Below are 13,218 nucleotides of genomic sequence, written 5' to 3' on the forward strand. Positions count from 1 at the left end.
GTCCCAAATCTGGCCAGCTAGCACAGGGGTGGTTTGTTTTGTCCACAAATCACCCAAAACGTGTAGATTTGGGTGCAAATCATTTTGTACCCAAATTGATTCGTACATCCCTAGTTCCCAGCCACAATGAATTGTAGCTGCGGATAATGGGAGTTGCTGAATTACAATTCTCACCATCCTCAGCTAGCTAGGGATGATGGGAGTGTAGTTTAGCATCATCTGGAGTACCACCAGCTGGGAACCCCTAGCCTAGATGAAAGAAATGCCTAAAACATTGGCAGACATGTCCCGCAGTGTGATGCAATCAGTCCAGACCAGCCCATGCCATTGCGGGACTCTAAATCACCTGGTGATGCTGCTATCTATGCAAGACGGCAGTACCAGTACTGCTGAACATCTGCAATTGCACATTCCACATTACTTCCAAAGGGAAAAACGGAAGCAGGGTGTGACAAGCAATGATGCAAGAGTCCAGACGACTGGTACTGCCCTCTCATCATCACCAGGTGTTGTAGAGCCCTACAGCAGCACAGGCAAATCTTTGTCACCTATGGCACTCTGCAGGGTATCAGCCAGTATTTTATTTATTTATTGCATTTATATACTGCCCCATATACAAATCTCTCACCGGTTTGCAGATTATCTGGCCCTCAGCAAATTGACACTTTAATAAATGGCATCTGGTCTCCCAGATTTTCCTATACTTGAATTGGGCAAGTTGCCCTTTTCAGCAACCAATGATTTGGCTCAGAAATAAGGGGAGCATCTTCCTCCAAAGTAGGGCTTGTTACGCCTCATTTCTGAGGCAAGCATTACAACCCCTCCACTGAGGCGAGCACTGCAATTCCATCCCTGCAAGCCTGCATTTCTGAGTCCAGGTGCAGCTAACCTTGCCAGTATCTTTTTAACTGGTGTAGTAGAATTTTCTTTCAAAATTTAAAGGTCAGTGCACTAAAATATCTGAGATTAATACAATCTGGAAAATATTGGCAGACCGATCCCTGATTCTTTAAATAGCACATTGTCTTCTTTGCTTTTTTTAAACAAAATCCATCCTTTTATTTTATAATAGAGATTATAAATAAATTGAAAGTGTGCATGCAGTCAACTGCATATTGTACAAGCAATATCTATGTTAATAACTGTTTTCTTTGGCAGGCCAGAATCCAGCTGGACATGCAATATTTACATATCAAAATCCATTTTTGTGTGTGTTCAAGTCATATTGAATGCAAGTGAAAATATATATGTTTATATATATTTATAGATATTTATACATGTGCACGCACACACACACATGCGCACACACACACACACGTATACAAGAGTATACATGTACAAGAAATGCACATGTGTGTGTGTGCACGCACACGCATTTTGCAGTATACATATATAAAGAGAGATAGGCATCTATTAAAACTGGACTTCATCTTTCTCTGATTCGGGTGACACTGGTCTTGAAACGCTAAAAATATCCTGACAAGGTATTTGGGACGGTAGCTGAGGAGGTAAATGGGATTTAGGAGAAGGTGTCTCTGATGTGTTCTTTTCCGACAGTATCTTTAAAATCTCTGCCACCTGCTTCTCCAGGACAGCCATCCTACTGCTTAGCAGCTGGATGTCTTCTTTGAGTTCGTGTTTCACCTCCTGGATGGTAGTTTGTAAGGCCTGTTCAGGGATGGGGTAAAATGGGTGCTTTGCATCCGCTTGGATTGGGCTGTGCTCCAGGGGGCTACGGTTCTCTCCAGCTTTGTCCAAACGAAGGTCACTTTTAGTGATCCCACTATCGCAAGAGTCCGTTTTCCGCAATGGGTTTTTAGTTACACCGTTGTCCCCATCGACACCCTTCGGGTCGTCAGACAACAATCCCATCGACTCAGCCTTGGTGACATTATTCCAGTCTTCCTTTTTCTCTTCTTGCCCTGCCATGTTGTTCTTGAGCCGAAGCCAACCCTTCCCATTCCCATTTTTCATCCTCACGGGGCTGGTCACCTTGAGGCATTTTTGATCACCGTTGCCATGTGGCTTGAGCTCCAGAGCATCCCTGTTGTTCTGTTTGATGGCCTCGTTGGTTTTGACATAAGACAGTGAGGTCTGGATGGGTGTGATCTGAGACACGGTGACCACGCTGGTGCCAGTGATGGAGGCCCCATTCAGCATGGTCCGGGTCTCCACCTGGAGGGTGTTCCTCTCCGGGTCAATAGTGTTGCCTTGGTTACGCATTTCCTTCTGCTGCTTAAATTTTTGGAAGAGTTTTCTCACTGGGTGGTCCACCGGGATACTCAAGGTCACTTCATTCTTCTGGCGTAGGCGCTCCTCCTCTTCTTTTTTGACATCGCTGATTTTTCGGAAAATGATCTGCAAGGAAGAAAAATACAATAAGTAGTAAGACAATAATAATAATAATAATAATAATAATAATAATAATAGTTGTTGTTGTTGTTGTTGTTGTTGTTGGCTGACATTCTGTACAATGTTCTATCTGTCTTTGAAAGGAACACACAGGCCTTTGTGAAAGAGGCAAGAACTGGTTGTGCAATAGATGGTCATTGGAAATAATGGCCATCCAACCTGCAAATGAGTTTGCACAATTTTTGCGTTTTGCACAAAGGTGTGTTTGCACAATTATATACACATTCTGTTAAAATGCACATGGGACAATGTGGAATACGTTCTTGTAGCTGTAGCTACTGCTGCTACTACTACTGTTAAACATCACTGTTTTGGGGGGAAATTATCTTCAAGGGAGGAAAATCCAATTGTAGTGAGAAACAAATTGCTAAATATTATCCATATTTTAATTCATGACTGACATTATTGCTGTGGACCACACTGGTGCTGTTGTGTAGGGATGTGTGAACCAGCTCAAGGTCGAGCTAGTTTACCATCGAACCAGGCTGGCTGGAGGGTTTGTCCTTGAGGCAGACTGGGCCCAGTTTGGCTCGACCTCGAGGCAAACCTCCTGGACTGGCTCAGAGCTGGTCTGGGGTTTGAAAAGTAAAAAAAAAAAGAAATTGAAGGCCACAGCACATGGACCTCGGCTATTTGTGTTTCCAGGTCTGGGCATGCAAATAGCCCTTGCGCAAACAAGGCAGCCTTCAAAATGGCCGCTGCGAGCCGGGAGAGGGCCAGGAACGCCCGGAAATGGGCTGAAGCAGCCCAGAAAAGACTGAAGGGAGGCCAGTGGAGGGAGGGGGAAGCCTCAGAGACACAAACCCACCCCATGGCCTCAGAGACACACGCACCCATCCACCCCACAGCACTCCCAGAGGCAGCAAAATTACCCCTGGCCCAGCAGTGAGTTATAATTTTTTTTTAAACTGTTTGAAACCCCAACTGGCTTGAACTCGAGTCGAACTAGGGAGGTTGGTTCGGGGTACACAAAATTGAACATGGCAGGTCTGATTCGAATCCAAAATTGAACATGGCCGGTCTGATTCGAATTGAACCGTGCAAGCCAGTTTTGTGCATGGGCATAAAGCAGCCCCCAATGCTTCTGAGGCTGATCAGTTGTGCATACAGCACTACTGCAGTTACTCACATTGCAGTGAATGGAAGTAAGTGCAGCAGTGCTGCCTGCACAACTGATCATCCTCAACAGTGCTGGGCCTGCCTTATGTGCCCACAGCAGCCCCAGCACTAATGAGACAGTGTGCATCATGTCAGCATTATTATTGTTGTTGTTGTTGGCTGACATGAGGTTCAATGTTCTGTCTGTCTTTCAGGAGGACATGTGCACCGTTGTGTATGAGCACTCTTGTGCAAAATGCAAAAATTGTGCAAATGCAGTTGCACAATTAACCCCTGCTAACTTGGCAGAGAGGCACCTTTTTAACTTGGTGATTCTCTTTATTTAGCGGGGGGGAAGTAATTGGTCCTCTCCATCCCCAGCACAGGACCTGCAGTGACTTGCTGGTGTCTATCTTGTGTTTCTTTTTAGATTGTGAGCCCTTTGGGGACAGGAGATAATCTTATTTATTTATTATTTCTCAAACTGCCCTGAGCCATTTTTGGAAGGGTGTTATAGAAACAGAATACATAAATAATAATTTAAAAAACTGATGGGCAGCCACTGGAAATAATGACTGGCCATTCCACGGCTGGGTCTGTGCAATTCTTGCATTTTGCACAAGATCACTCTGGCACAACACGGTCTGGTGAAAAGCAGATGGAACATTGCACAGTATGTCAGCCAGCACAATACAACAACAACAACAACAGCAACAATTTTTATACAGCTTTTCAACAAAAGTTTCCAAAGCGGTCTACATAGAGAAATAAATAAATAAATAAATAAATAAATAAATGAATGAATGAATGAATAAATAAGAAAGATGGCTCCCTGTCCCCAAAGGGCTCACAATCTAAAAGAAATGTAAGATAGACACCAGCAACCGTCACTGGAGGTCCTGTGCTGAGGGTGGATAGGGCCAGTTACTCTCCCCCTGCTCAATAAAGAGAGCCACCATGTAAAAATGGTACCTCTTTGCCCAGTTAGCAGGGGTGGGCAGCCACTGGAGGAGGAAGAGGAGGAAGAAGAGGAAGAAGAAAGTAATAATTATTATTATTCACTGATTTTTAGAAAATTATCTGCAAAGGAGAAAAATCCAATATGTAGTAAGAAAACAATGAAAATGTTTCATCCATCCATCCATCAATCCTTTATTATGCTCACTGACCAGAAAAAAATATAGAATATGTATATAGTGCCTTTAAACAAAAGCAGTTTACACAGCAAAGGAAATGAGAAGAGGGTTCCCTGTCTCCAAGGGGCTCAGCATCCAAAAGGCAAAACCCCACACATGAGGGAGACACCAGCAATAGCTCCTGGGAAGGACAGGATGCCAAGATGAATAGGCACATAGGAAGCTGCCTTCTACCGGGTCAGACCACTGGTCCGTCTAGCTAGTATTGTCTACCCAGACTGGCAGCGGCTTCTCCAAGGTAGCAGGCAAGAGTCTCTCTCAGCCCTGTCTTGGAGATGCTGCCAGGGAAGGAACCTGATAAGGTCAATTGCTCTTCCTCTGCTAGACAAAAGAAAGCCAGCACTTTAAAGGGTGCCTCTTTGTCCAGTTTGCAAAGGAAATGAATTTTTAGGAATATAGGAAACTGCCATATACTGAGTCAGACCATAGGTCCAGCTAGCTCAGTATTGTCTTCACAGACTGGCAGCGGCTCCTCCAAGGTTGCAGGCAGGACTCTCTCTCAGCCCTGTCTTGGAGAAGCCAGGGAGGGAACTTGAAACCTTCTGCTCTTCCCAGAGCGGCTTCATCCCCTGAGGGGAATATCTCACTGTGCTCACACTTCTAATCTCCCTTTCATATGCAACCAGGGCAGACCCTGCTTAGCTATGGGGACAAGTCATGCTTGCTACCACAAGACCAGCTCTCCTCTCCTAATAAAAAAATTATCAGAGAGGGGAAATGATTCTCATGTGTGACAAAATAATATGGACATTGTGTGAATAACAGCGGCTCATCTCTCTTTTGCAATTTTCTCTGATCACGGCAAATCCTTGACCAAAGCAAATCCTTGATCATGGAAGCAGATATCTAAATTCAATTGACAATTCACAGCAGCATTACTATCCAGTCTTATGTTCTTTGTTGCCATTAACTGACTTACACTATTTCGGATGGATATCACATAGCTGAGAGCTACTCTCATGCACAGCAAAGGTATTATGATTCTGTTTCCTAGAGGCAAGCGTCAATGAAGAACGGAGAGCAGAGATTCAAGTATTTATGTATTTTTTTTTAAATTACATTGTGTCTTTCTTCCCTAACACTCAAGGCTACTTAAACCAAACCAAAACAAACAAACAAAACCATATGTTTAAAAAACAACAATAAAAAAGAACAACAGAAAGAACATCACTTGATAGTCAGCATAGCAAAGACTATCAAACGAAGTGGAGAAAGGCCAGCTGGGATCCATGGCTGACACTCTGACTAAGATTACTAGATGAAGTCCGACTGAAATTTACAGGAATAGTCCTGTATAGTGACTTATGAGTAGTGCTATTGAGTAATTTAATCAGGATGTCAGCCAATATAGTAAAGTTGTGTTGTCAAGTTGGTGTCGACTCCATTAGGTGGTTTATGTCAGCCAATAGGTAGCTGATAAAAACTCTAACCTTTTGGAAATGCTCCTGCTGGAAGGAGTGGAACCACTCTAGGAGGATACCATAGTTGTTTGTATCAAAAGCTGCTGAGAGGTCTGCCAGAACCAACAGGGATGTGCTCCCATTAGTGTCCAGTCCTCAGTGAAAATGATCCACTAGAGCCGGAGTAGGCAACTTTGACTCTCCAACTGTTGTTCAACTATATCATCTACGGCCACAATTTATCCTGGTCAGGAATGATGGGAGTTGTACTTCAAAAACAGCTGGAGAGCCAAAGTTGCCAGCCTCTGTACTAGAGTAACTAAAGTGGTTCAGTCCCCAAATTGGGGCAGAAGTCAGATTGGAAGGGTTTGAAATAATCAGTTTCCTCCAGGTACCCTAGAGCAGGGATTCTCAATGTTGGGTCCCCAGATGGTATTGGTCTTCAACTCCCATAATCCTCAGCCACAGTGGTCTTTGGTCGGGGAGTATGGGAGTTGAAGTCCAATATCATCTGGAGACCCAGCGTTGAGAATCTCTGCCCTAGAGTCATCACTACACACTCAAAGCCCTTGCCCTTGGTGATTGGCCAATGATAACCAGAGGTGCACCTAGGTAACTTTGGAGCCTGGACCTAAAGACCTTTGGAGTCCCGCCCTCCCCCGCTGCAAGTTAAGGATCATTTTTTTAAAAATGTAGGTTCTTGAGGGCACAAACCACACTACCCAGGACAGTCTAAAGAGGATTTGGGGTGCACCAGAGGGTCTGGTGGCCCTGGACTTCGGCCCCAAAGTCCAGGGGTAAGAACGCCTAGGGAGCACTCCTTCAGCATAAAACAGCTTGTTTTATGTCTGCAAAGGAACATAGTAAGCTGCCATATTCAGAGTGAAACCATTAGTACATCTAGCTCAGTATTGTCTGCACAGACTGGCAGCGGCTTCTCCAAGGTTGAAGGCAGGAGTCTCTCTCAGACCTACCTTGGAGATGCTTGCTGGTTAGCAAAGGGGACAATTCATTTTTGCCAGTTCTCCTCTATAATGGCTGATGGAACTACTGCTTCTATTTCAATGGGAGAGCAAATTTTCTGAGGGCCTTCAGTCAGGCTGAGGGGAGGGGCATGCTGAGCTTCAGCATGTAGCCAGCCAATCATGCTGGGTCTTTACCCTTCTCCTGCCACTTCTGCAGTGGACATGTTGCTGAGGCTGAACCAGCTTCAAGATGGCGATCCTCAGGTGGGCAACAAATAGTGTGGCAGCAGCAAGGTGAGGCAGGAGGGCTAGTACCTCCTGAGTACCTCCTGGGAGCCCCCCAAGTACCCTAGGGGCACTAGTAACCCCTGTTGGGAACCCCTGTCCTAAACAATCAGAATCAATAAAGCTGCAGACCATGTTCGCCAGCACTGTGATGATCCAGCCAGCGTGGTGCAGTGGTTAGAGTTCTGGACTAGGACTGGGGAGATTCGAGTTCAAATCCCCATTCAGCCAGGAGACTTGCTGTGTGACTCTGGGCCAGTCACTTCTCTCTCAGCCTAACCTACTTCACAGGGATGTTGTGAAAGAGAAACTCAAGTATGTAGTACACCGCTCTGGGCCCCTTGGAGGAAGAGCGGGATATAAATGTAAAAATTGTCATCATCATCATCATCATCATCATCATCATCATCATCATCATCATCATCTTCTCCAATCTCTCCTCCCCATTCCCCACTACAGGGAAATCTGGAGTGAAGGGGGTGGGGAGGAATCTGCCACAGGAAAAGTTAATCTAGAAAATCAACTCAGTGATCAAAGCTCCCCCTGTCCTCACTTAAAAAAAACAAAAAACCTTTTGAATACATTAAAAGTCCATGACTGCCAGCCGGAGTTAATGCAGCAGCTTACAATAATTTAGAGCCCTAACACATTCATTAAAATCTAGTTGAAGCAATGTTGCGGGGGGCGGGGGGGAGCTGATGCTTTTATCTCCCCCTGCTTTGACCCAAATACAGGGTACATGCATCTTCATTTAAGAGCTACGCCTGCCCTCATTTGGCTGCTGTATTCTGCTGTATTCCGCAGTGCGGGCTGCAGGGGGCGGCAAATAAACTTTTAAAATTATATGTCACCCCCTCCTGCTTCCAGCTGGTGCTCAGGGCGCTTTACAAAATAGAGCAATGCACTCTGCAGTCCCCATGCCTACAAGAAGAGAACAAAATCACATAGAATGATTAAAACAACATTTTAAAAGGAAAGGCGGAGGGAAAGCAGAGACCATCAGAGGAATCAACCGCTCCCTGAACAAAAAAAGGTTTAAAATCAGGAAGGGAAAATACGTGCTTCTGCTCTTTAAGATTGCCGAATGCTCTCATGAATGGCTTTTTTAAAAAGGGTAAGACATATTCAGGGAGGTTAGGTGTATCTAGGGCTCGGGGCGGGGGGGAAGCTCTTTATCCCAAAGTGGAAAATCTGTGGGCCATTTCCAGCAGTTGTTCACAGCCTGCTCTGAAACCAGCTTCTGTTTTAGGAAGGCCATATTTATCTCCTCAATCTGAAATTCCAGCCAAAAGTTCTCAAGACAGAACTTTTGGCTCAGCCCTAGGATTAATGGAGCCTCCATGTTCAAGGTGCCCGACAGAACAAAGACATAATCACCGCGAGTTAAAAGATGCTGGTGAGATTTGTCCTAGTGAAGTCCCAGTGTGGTTGTTTCCTGGGGTTTTCACCAGAGGGTAAAGAAAGCAGGGCTGCTTCATGGGAGCAGAGGAGACGAACACGGAGTCAAAAGCCTGATCTAGACAGTCAGGAAAATGGGGTGGTAGAATGCCAGCCTAGTGGAATGGACAGAACCACTTCAAAAATCCACACGATTGAATGTTTGTCTGCATTAAAAACTCCCTGCAAAGGAAAGCCAGACAGGTGAGAAGAACCTTTTGCTTTGTTTGGCTGGTTTTTTCCCCATTCACAGAAAGTTAAAAATATATATATGGAGGGGCCCACTTTATCAACCCTCCACACGTCATTCTGCTGCATGGGTGGATCCAGCCTTATTTATGATGGTCCTCATGAGTGATGTTTCAGGCACAGGTTTTGAGTTTAACCCAGGGCTTGATAAATTGCAGGTGTCAGGAAGCCACAGCACAGTTGAAACATGGCATCTAAGACTAGGACGTTCAGTGGTAAAGCTATTTAATAACATCTGTATTTGTGCCAGACCACCCTGTTTCTTTTCTAAGGATGTTACATGTAAAGGGGATTAAAAAGAAGCCATTTCCATTCCACGCTCCACACACATCAATATCCATCACTATGCCCAGTAGTGTTGCCAAGTGTCCTTTGTCTGGCTCCCAATTTGGGGGGCTGGCTTAGAGAACCGAAGATTTCTCAAGGCCTGGTTTTAACCTAGGTCTTAAAAATGCAGCAGCCCCAAATGAAAGCTTGTGTTCCACAATCTCTCAGTTTGGGCTGCTGCATTTTCAAGGAAGAAGCTGCCTTTCCAGAGTCAGAACTTGGCTCCACCTAATTCAGTACCGTCTTCACCAGGCCTGCTCAACAACAACCCCCCCAGCTGTTTTGGGACTACAACTCCCATAATCCTCAGCCACCATGGCCAATAGCCAGGGATTGTGGGAGTTGTAGGCCAACATCTGCAGGAGGGCCAGAGTTGAGGAGCCCTGGTCTACTCTGATCAGCAGCAGCTCTCCAAGTTTTCAGACAAGGGATTTTTCTCAGCCCTACCTGGAGATGCTGCCAGGGATTGAACTTGGGACCTTCTGCTTGCAAAGCATGTGCTCTGCCACTGAGCTATGGCCCCGCCTTCCCTCATGGAGGGAGTCGGGAGGTCCCTGAATGGTTGGAGTCTCCCCTTCCCCTTTGGCTCATGCTCTATGCGGCACGGCCCCAGGCAAGAGACAGCCTTGGTGAGGTTTTGAGCTAGAGCAGAGGTCACACACTGCAGCCCTCCTGCAGATGTTGGCCTACAATGCCCATCATCCTTGGCTACTGGCCATCGTGACTGTGGAAGGTGGAAGCTGTGGTCTAACAGCCAGAAGGCTGCCGTTTGAGACCTCTGGGCTAGAGAATCCACTCCCCCTGTGTGTGCATGCCCTATAAGGAAGACAGCTCAGGCCACATACTACACAATGCACATTGTGATACAGCATGCAAGGAATTGAACTCTTGTGCAGTTGCAAAAATTGTGCAGTGTGCATTTATTAATGGCGCAGTGGGGAAGTAACTTGCCTAGGGAGCAAGAGCCTGCTGGTTCGAATCCCTGCTGGTATGTTTCCCAGACTATGGGAAACACCTATATCAGGCAGCAGCAATATAGGAAAGATGCTGAAAGGCATCATCTCATACTGTGAGGGAGATGGCAATGGTAAACCTCTCCTGTATTCTACCAAAGACAACCACAGGGCTCTGTGGTCCCCAGGAGTCGACACCGACTCAACAGCACAACTTTACCTTTAATCCCATTGGTAATAAAGTGATTACTTGCATATTTTGTGCAAGTGTGTGCACACAGTGTCATAATGTGCATGTTGTATTGCAAAGTATATGAGCTCATGATGTCCCTATATGCTGGCCATCCCAGTGTCAGGACCTGTCTGCTCCTGGAGCTTGAACAGGATGGGACCTCATCAGAAGAGGAAGGAGAAGAGCTATCAGAAGAGAACTGTTCTTGTGGTAGCAAGCATGAATTGTCCCCTTTGCTAAGCAGGGTCAGCCCAGGTTTGCATTTGAACGGGAGACTACATGTGAGCCCTGTAAGATCCCCTTAGGGGATGGGCCGCTCTGGGAAGAGAAGGTTCCAAGTTCCCTCCCTGGCATCTTCAAGAGAGACTCCTACGTGCAACCTTGGAGAAGCCGCTGCCAGTCTGTGTACACAGTACTGAGCTAGATGGACCAACGGTCTGACTCGGTAGAAAGTAGATTCCTATGTTCCTGTGAGATCCCTCTTCATAGCCTAAGATCTGCTTGGACCAGAAGGAGTCAACTTCCCCTAGTGGGGATTCTTTGAGAGCTGCTCTGAAGGTCACCCCATCTTTGAACTCCACCAAACATCGACCTCTTGACTTGTGTCTAGGTTCCCCTATGCCACAGGGGCCCCCACAATCAAACTCTGGATCCCAAGAGCAGTGGCTGACATCTAGGCTACGTTATTCAATAGTACTAGTCAGGAATTACTCTAAAGCAGGGATTCTCAACGTTGGGTCCCCAGATGTTATTGGACTTCAACTCCCATAATCCCCAACTAAAGGCCACTGGGGCTGGGGATTATGGGAGTTGAAGTCCAATAACATCTGGGGACCCAATGTTGAGAATCCCTGCTCTAAAGGACAACCTAATTTCAATAAGACTACTCAGGAGTAATTTAGTCTGACTGTCAGCCAATGATGATGTCAGCAAAGGGGACAGAAGCCACCATGAAAAAGAGGTGCCTGGCACCATGAGGCTTCTCTTCACCGAGCAATAATTCTGAGGAAAAGCCCCTAACTTGCTTTCAGGGTCAGGGAGTCCTCTGATGCTCCAGGAAGGATTGGGCTGCAAGACCTAGCAAACGTCTAAGTTGCTGCCGGGCTGATGCTGGTGCAACACCCATCCAGCCCAGCTCCTTGCCTCCCCGACCTTGCAGACAGCTCTTTTGCTTTTTCAGCCACCTTGTCAGGGAGCCTGCCTCCGGGGCTAGCCTTTCTTCCGAGCGAGGCTCCCAGCTGCCCTCTCTTGCTTGCACACCTGTGATTCCAAGCACACTAGCTCCCCTGCTGTTCAAAATGAGAGACAAACAAGGACACAGTGATTGAACAGGGTTGGACTAGAAGACCCCCAAGGTCCCTTCCTACCCTAAAATTCAGCGATCAGGTTAGTGATAGAGTGGGTTCTCCAAGCAAGTCATAGAAATGGGGTTGCTAGCATTTATGCTCTTGCTGGACCCCAGGGCCCCTGACAGGTGCCTGACAGACAGCAGGCGAAGAGGTGTAGCTTTTGCCCGCACTCCATCGCTGTGGTGGGCACTGCAGCACCTGTTACAACACAGTCCAGCAGGCACCCTGTCATGCATTTCAAAACGTCGATGACAACTCTGATTTCAATATGCAAAATTTAGGAGTCCTAAATTAGATCTTGGCAGAGAACAGAGTGATTCCTTTAGTACAGTATCTCCCATATGTCCCGCATGTAAATATAGTAAATGTGGGAGGAGAAGCTTGTGGTCTTGCAGTAGCAAGCATGAATTGTCCCCTTTGCTAAGCAGGGTCTGCCCTGGTATGCATTTGAATGGGAGACTAGAAGTGTGAGCACTTTAAGAGATTCCCTCCAGGGGATGGGGACGTTCTGGGAAGAGCAGAAGGTTCCAAGTTCCCTCCCTGGCATCTCTAAGATAGGGCTGAGAGAGACTCATGCCTGCAACCTTGGAGAAGCTACTGCCAGTCTGTGTATTCAGAACACAGATGGACCAATAGTCTGACTCGGTATAAGACAGCTTCCTATGTTCCTAAAAATCTGAGTTACAGTAAGAGGAGCACAGACAGAAAATCATATTCATGTGCAAAGAAGAAATCACAGATACTTCTATGTGCCTCTGTGTGGAGATATTATATGGTGAATGCACCATTTGTTTATTATGATTATTTCTTGTTTATACAATCAGACAGGTGTTACTGACTGGTTTGTTTTATCCAGACATCAAGTCCTTCCAAGGACCTGGGATGGCTGAATTTTATTATCAATATTGTTGTTATTATTATAGATATCGTCAGTCACAAAATATAGGCTGTTCCCAGTAAAGTTTCTTTATGTAATTGGCTGATGGTAATACTATTTATTATTATTATTATTATTATTATTATTATTATTTCCAACAAAAGTTCTCAAAGTGGTTTACATAGAAATGAAGATAAAAGATGGTTTCCTGTCCCCCAAAGGGCTCGCTGTCTAAAAAGAAGACATCAGCAGCAGCCATTGGAAGGATGCTGTGCTGGGGTTGGATAGGGCCAGTTGCTCTCTTCCTACTAAATACAAGAGAATCACCACTCTGAAAAGTGCCTCTTTGTTCAGTTAGCATGAATGTGATACCCAAGCCTGAGAACCCTTGATGCAATGTGTAGCTCAGCTTTAATTTGTGTGGAAATTATTTACAGA

The 13,218-nt window shown here is 45.8% G+C and overlaps 1 protein-coding gene across 6 annotated transcripts in view; it reads right to left on the reverse strand.

Moving 5' to 3' along the window:
* Window positions 1-571: 571 nt before the first annotated feature.
* The window catches only part of KCNH5 (potassium voltage-gated channel subfamily H member 5), a 277,982-nt gene continuing 265,335 nt past the window's right edge, over window positions 572-13,218 (reverse strand). For all 6 annotated transcript variants that reach the window (XM_053287204.1, XM_053287203.1, XM_053287206.1 and 3 more), the window contains one exon: window positions 572-2,358. In XM_053287204.1, the coding sequence (XP_053143179.1) occupies window positions 1,414-2,358 (945 nt within the window). In that variant the 3' untranslated portion in view covers window positions 572-1,413. The remainder of the gene's footprint in view (window positions 2,359-13,218) is intronic.

Source organism: Hemicordylus capensis, chromosome 1 (genome assembly GCF_027244095.1).
Source record: "Hemicordylus capensis ecotype Gifberg chromosome 1, rHemCap1.1.pri, whole genome shotgun sequence".
Taxonomy (NCBI): domain Eukaryota; kingdom Metazoa; phylum Chordata; class Lepidosauria; order Squamata; family Cordylidae; genus Hemicordylus; species Hemicordylus capensis.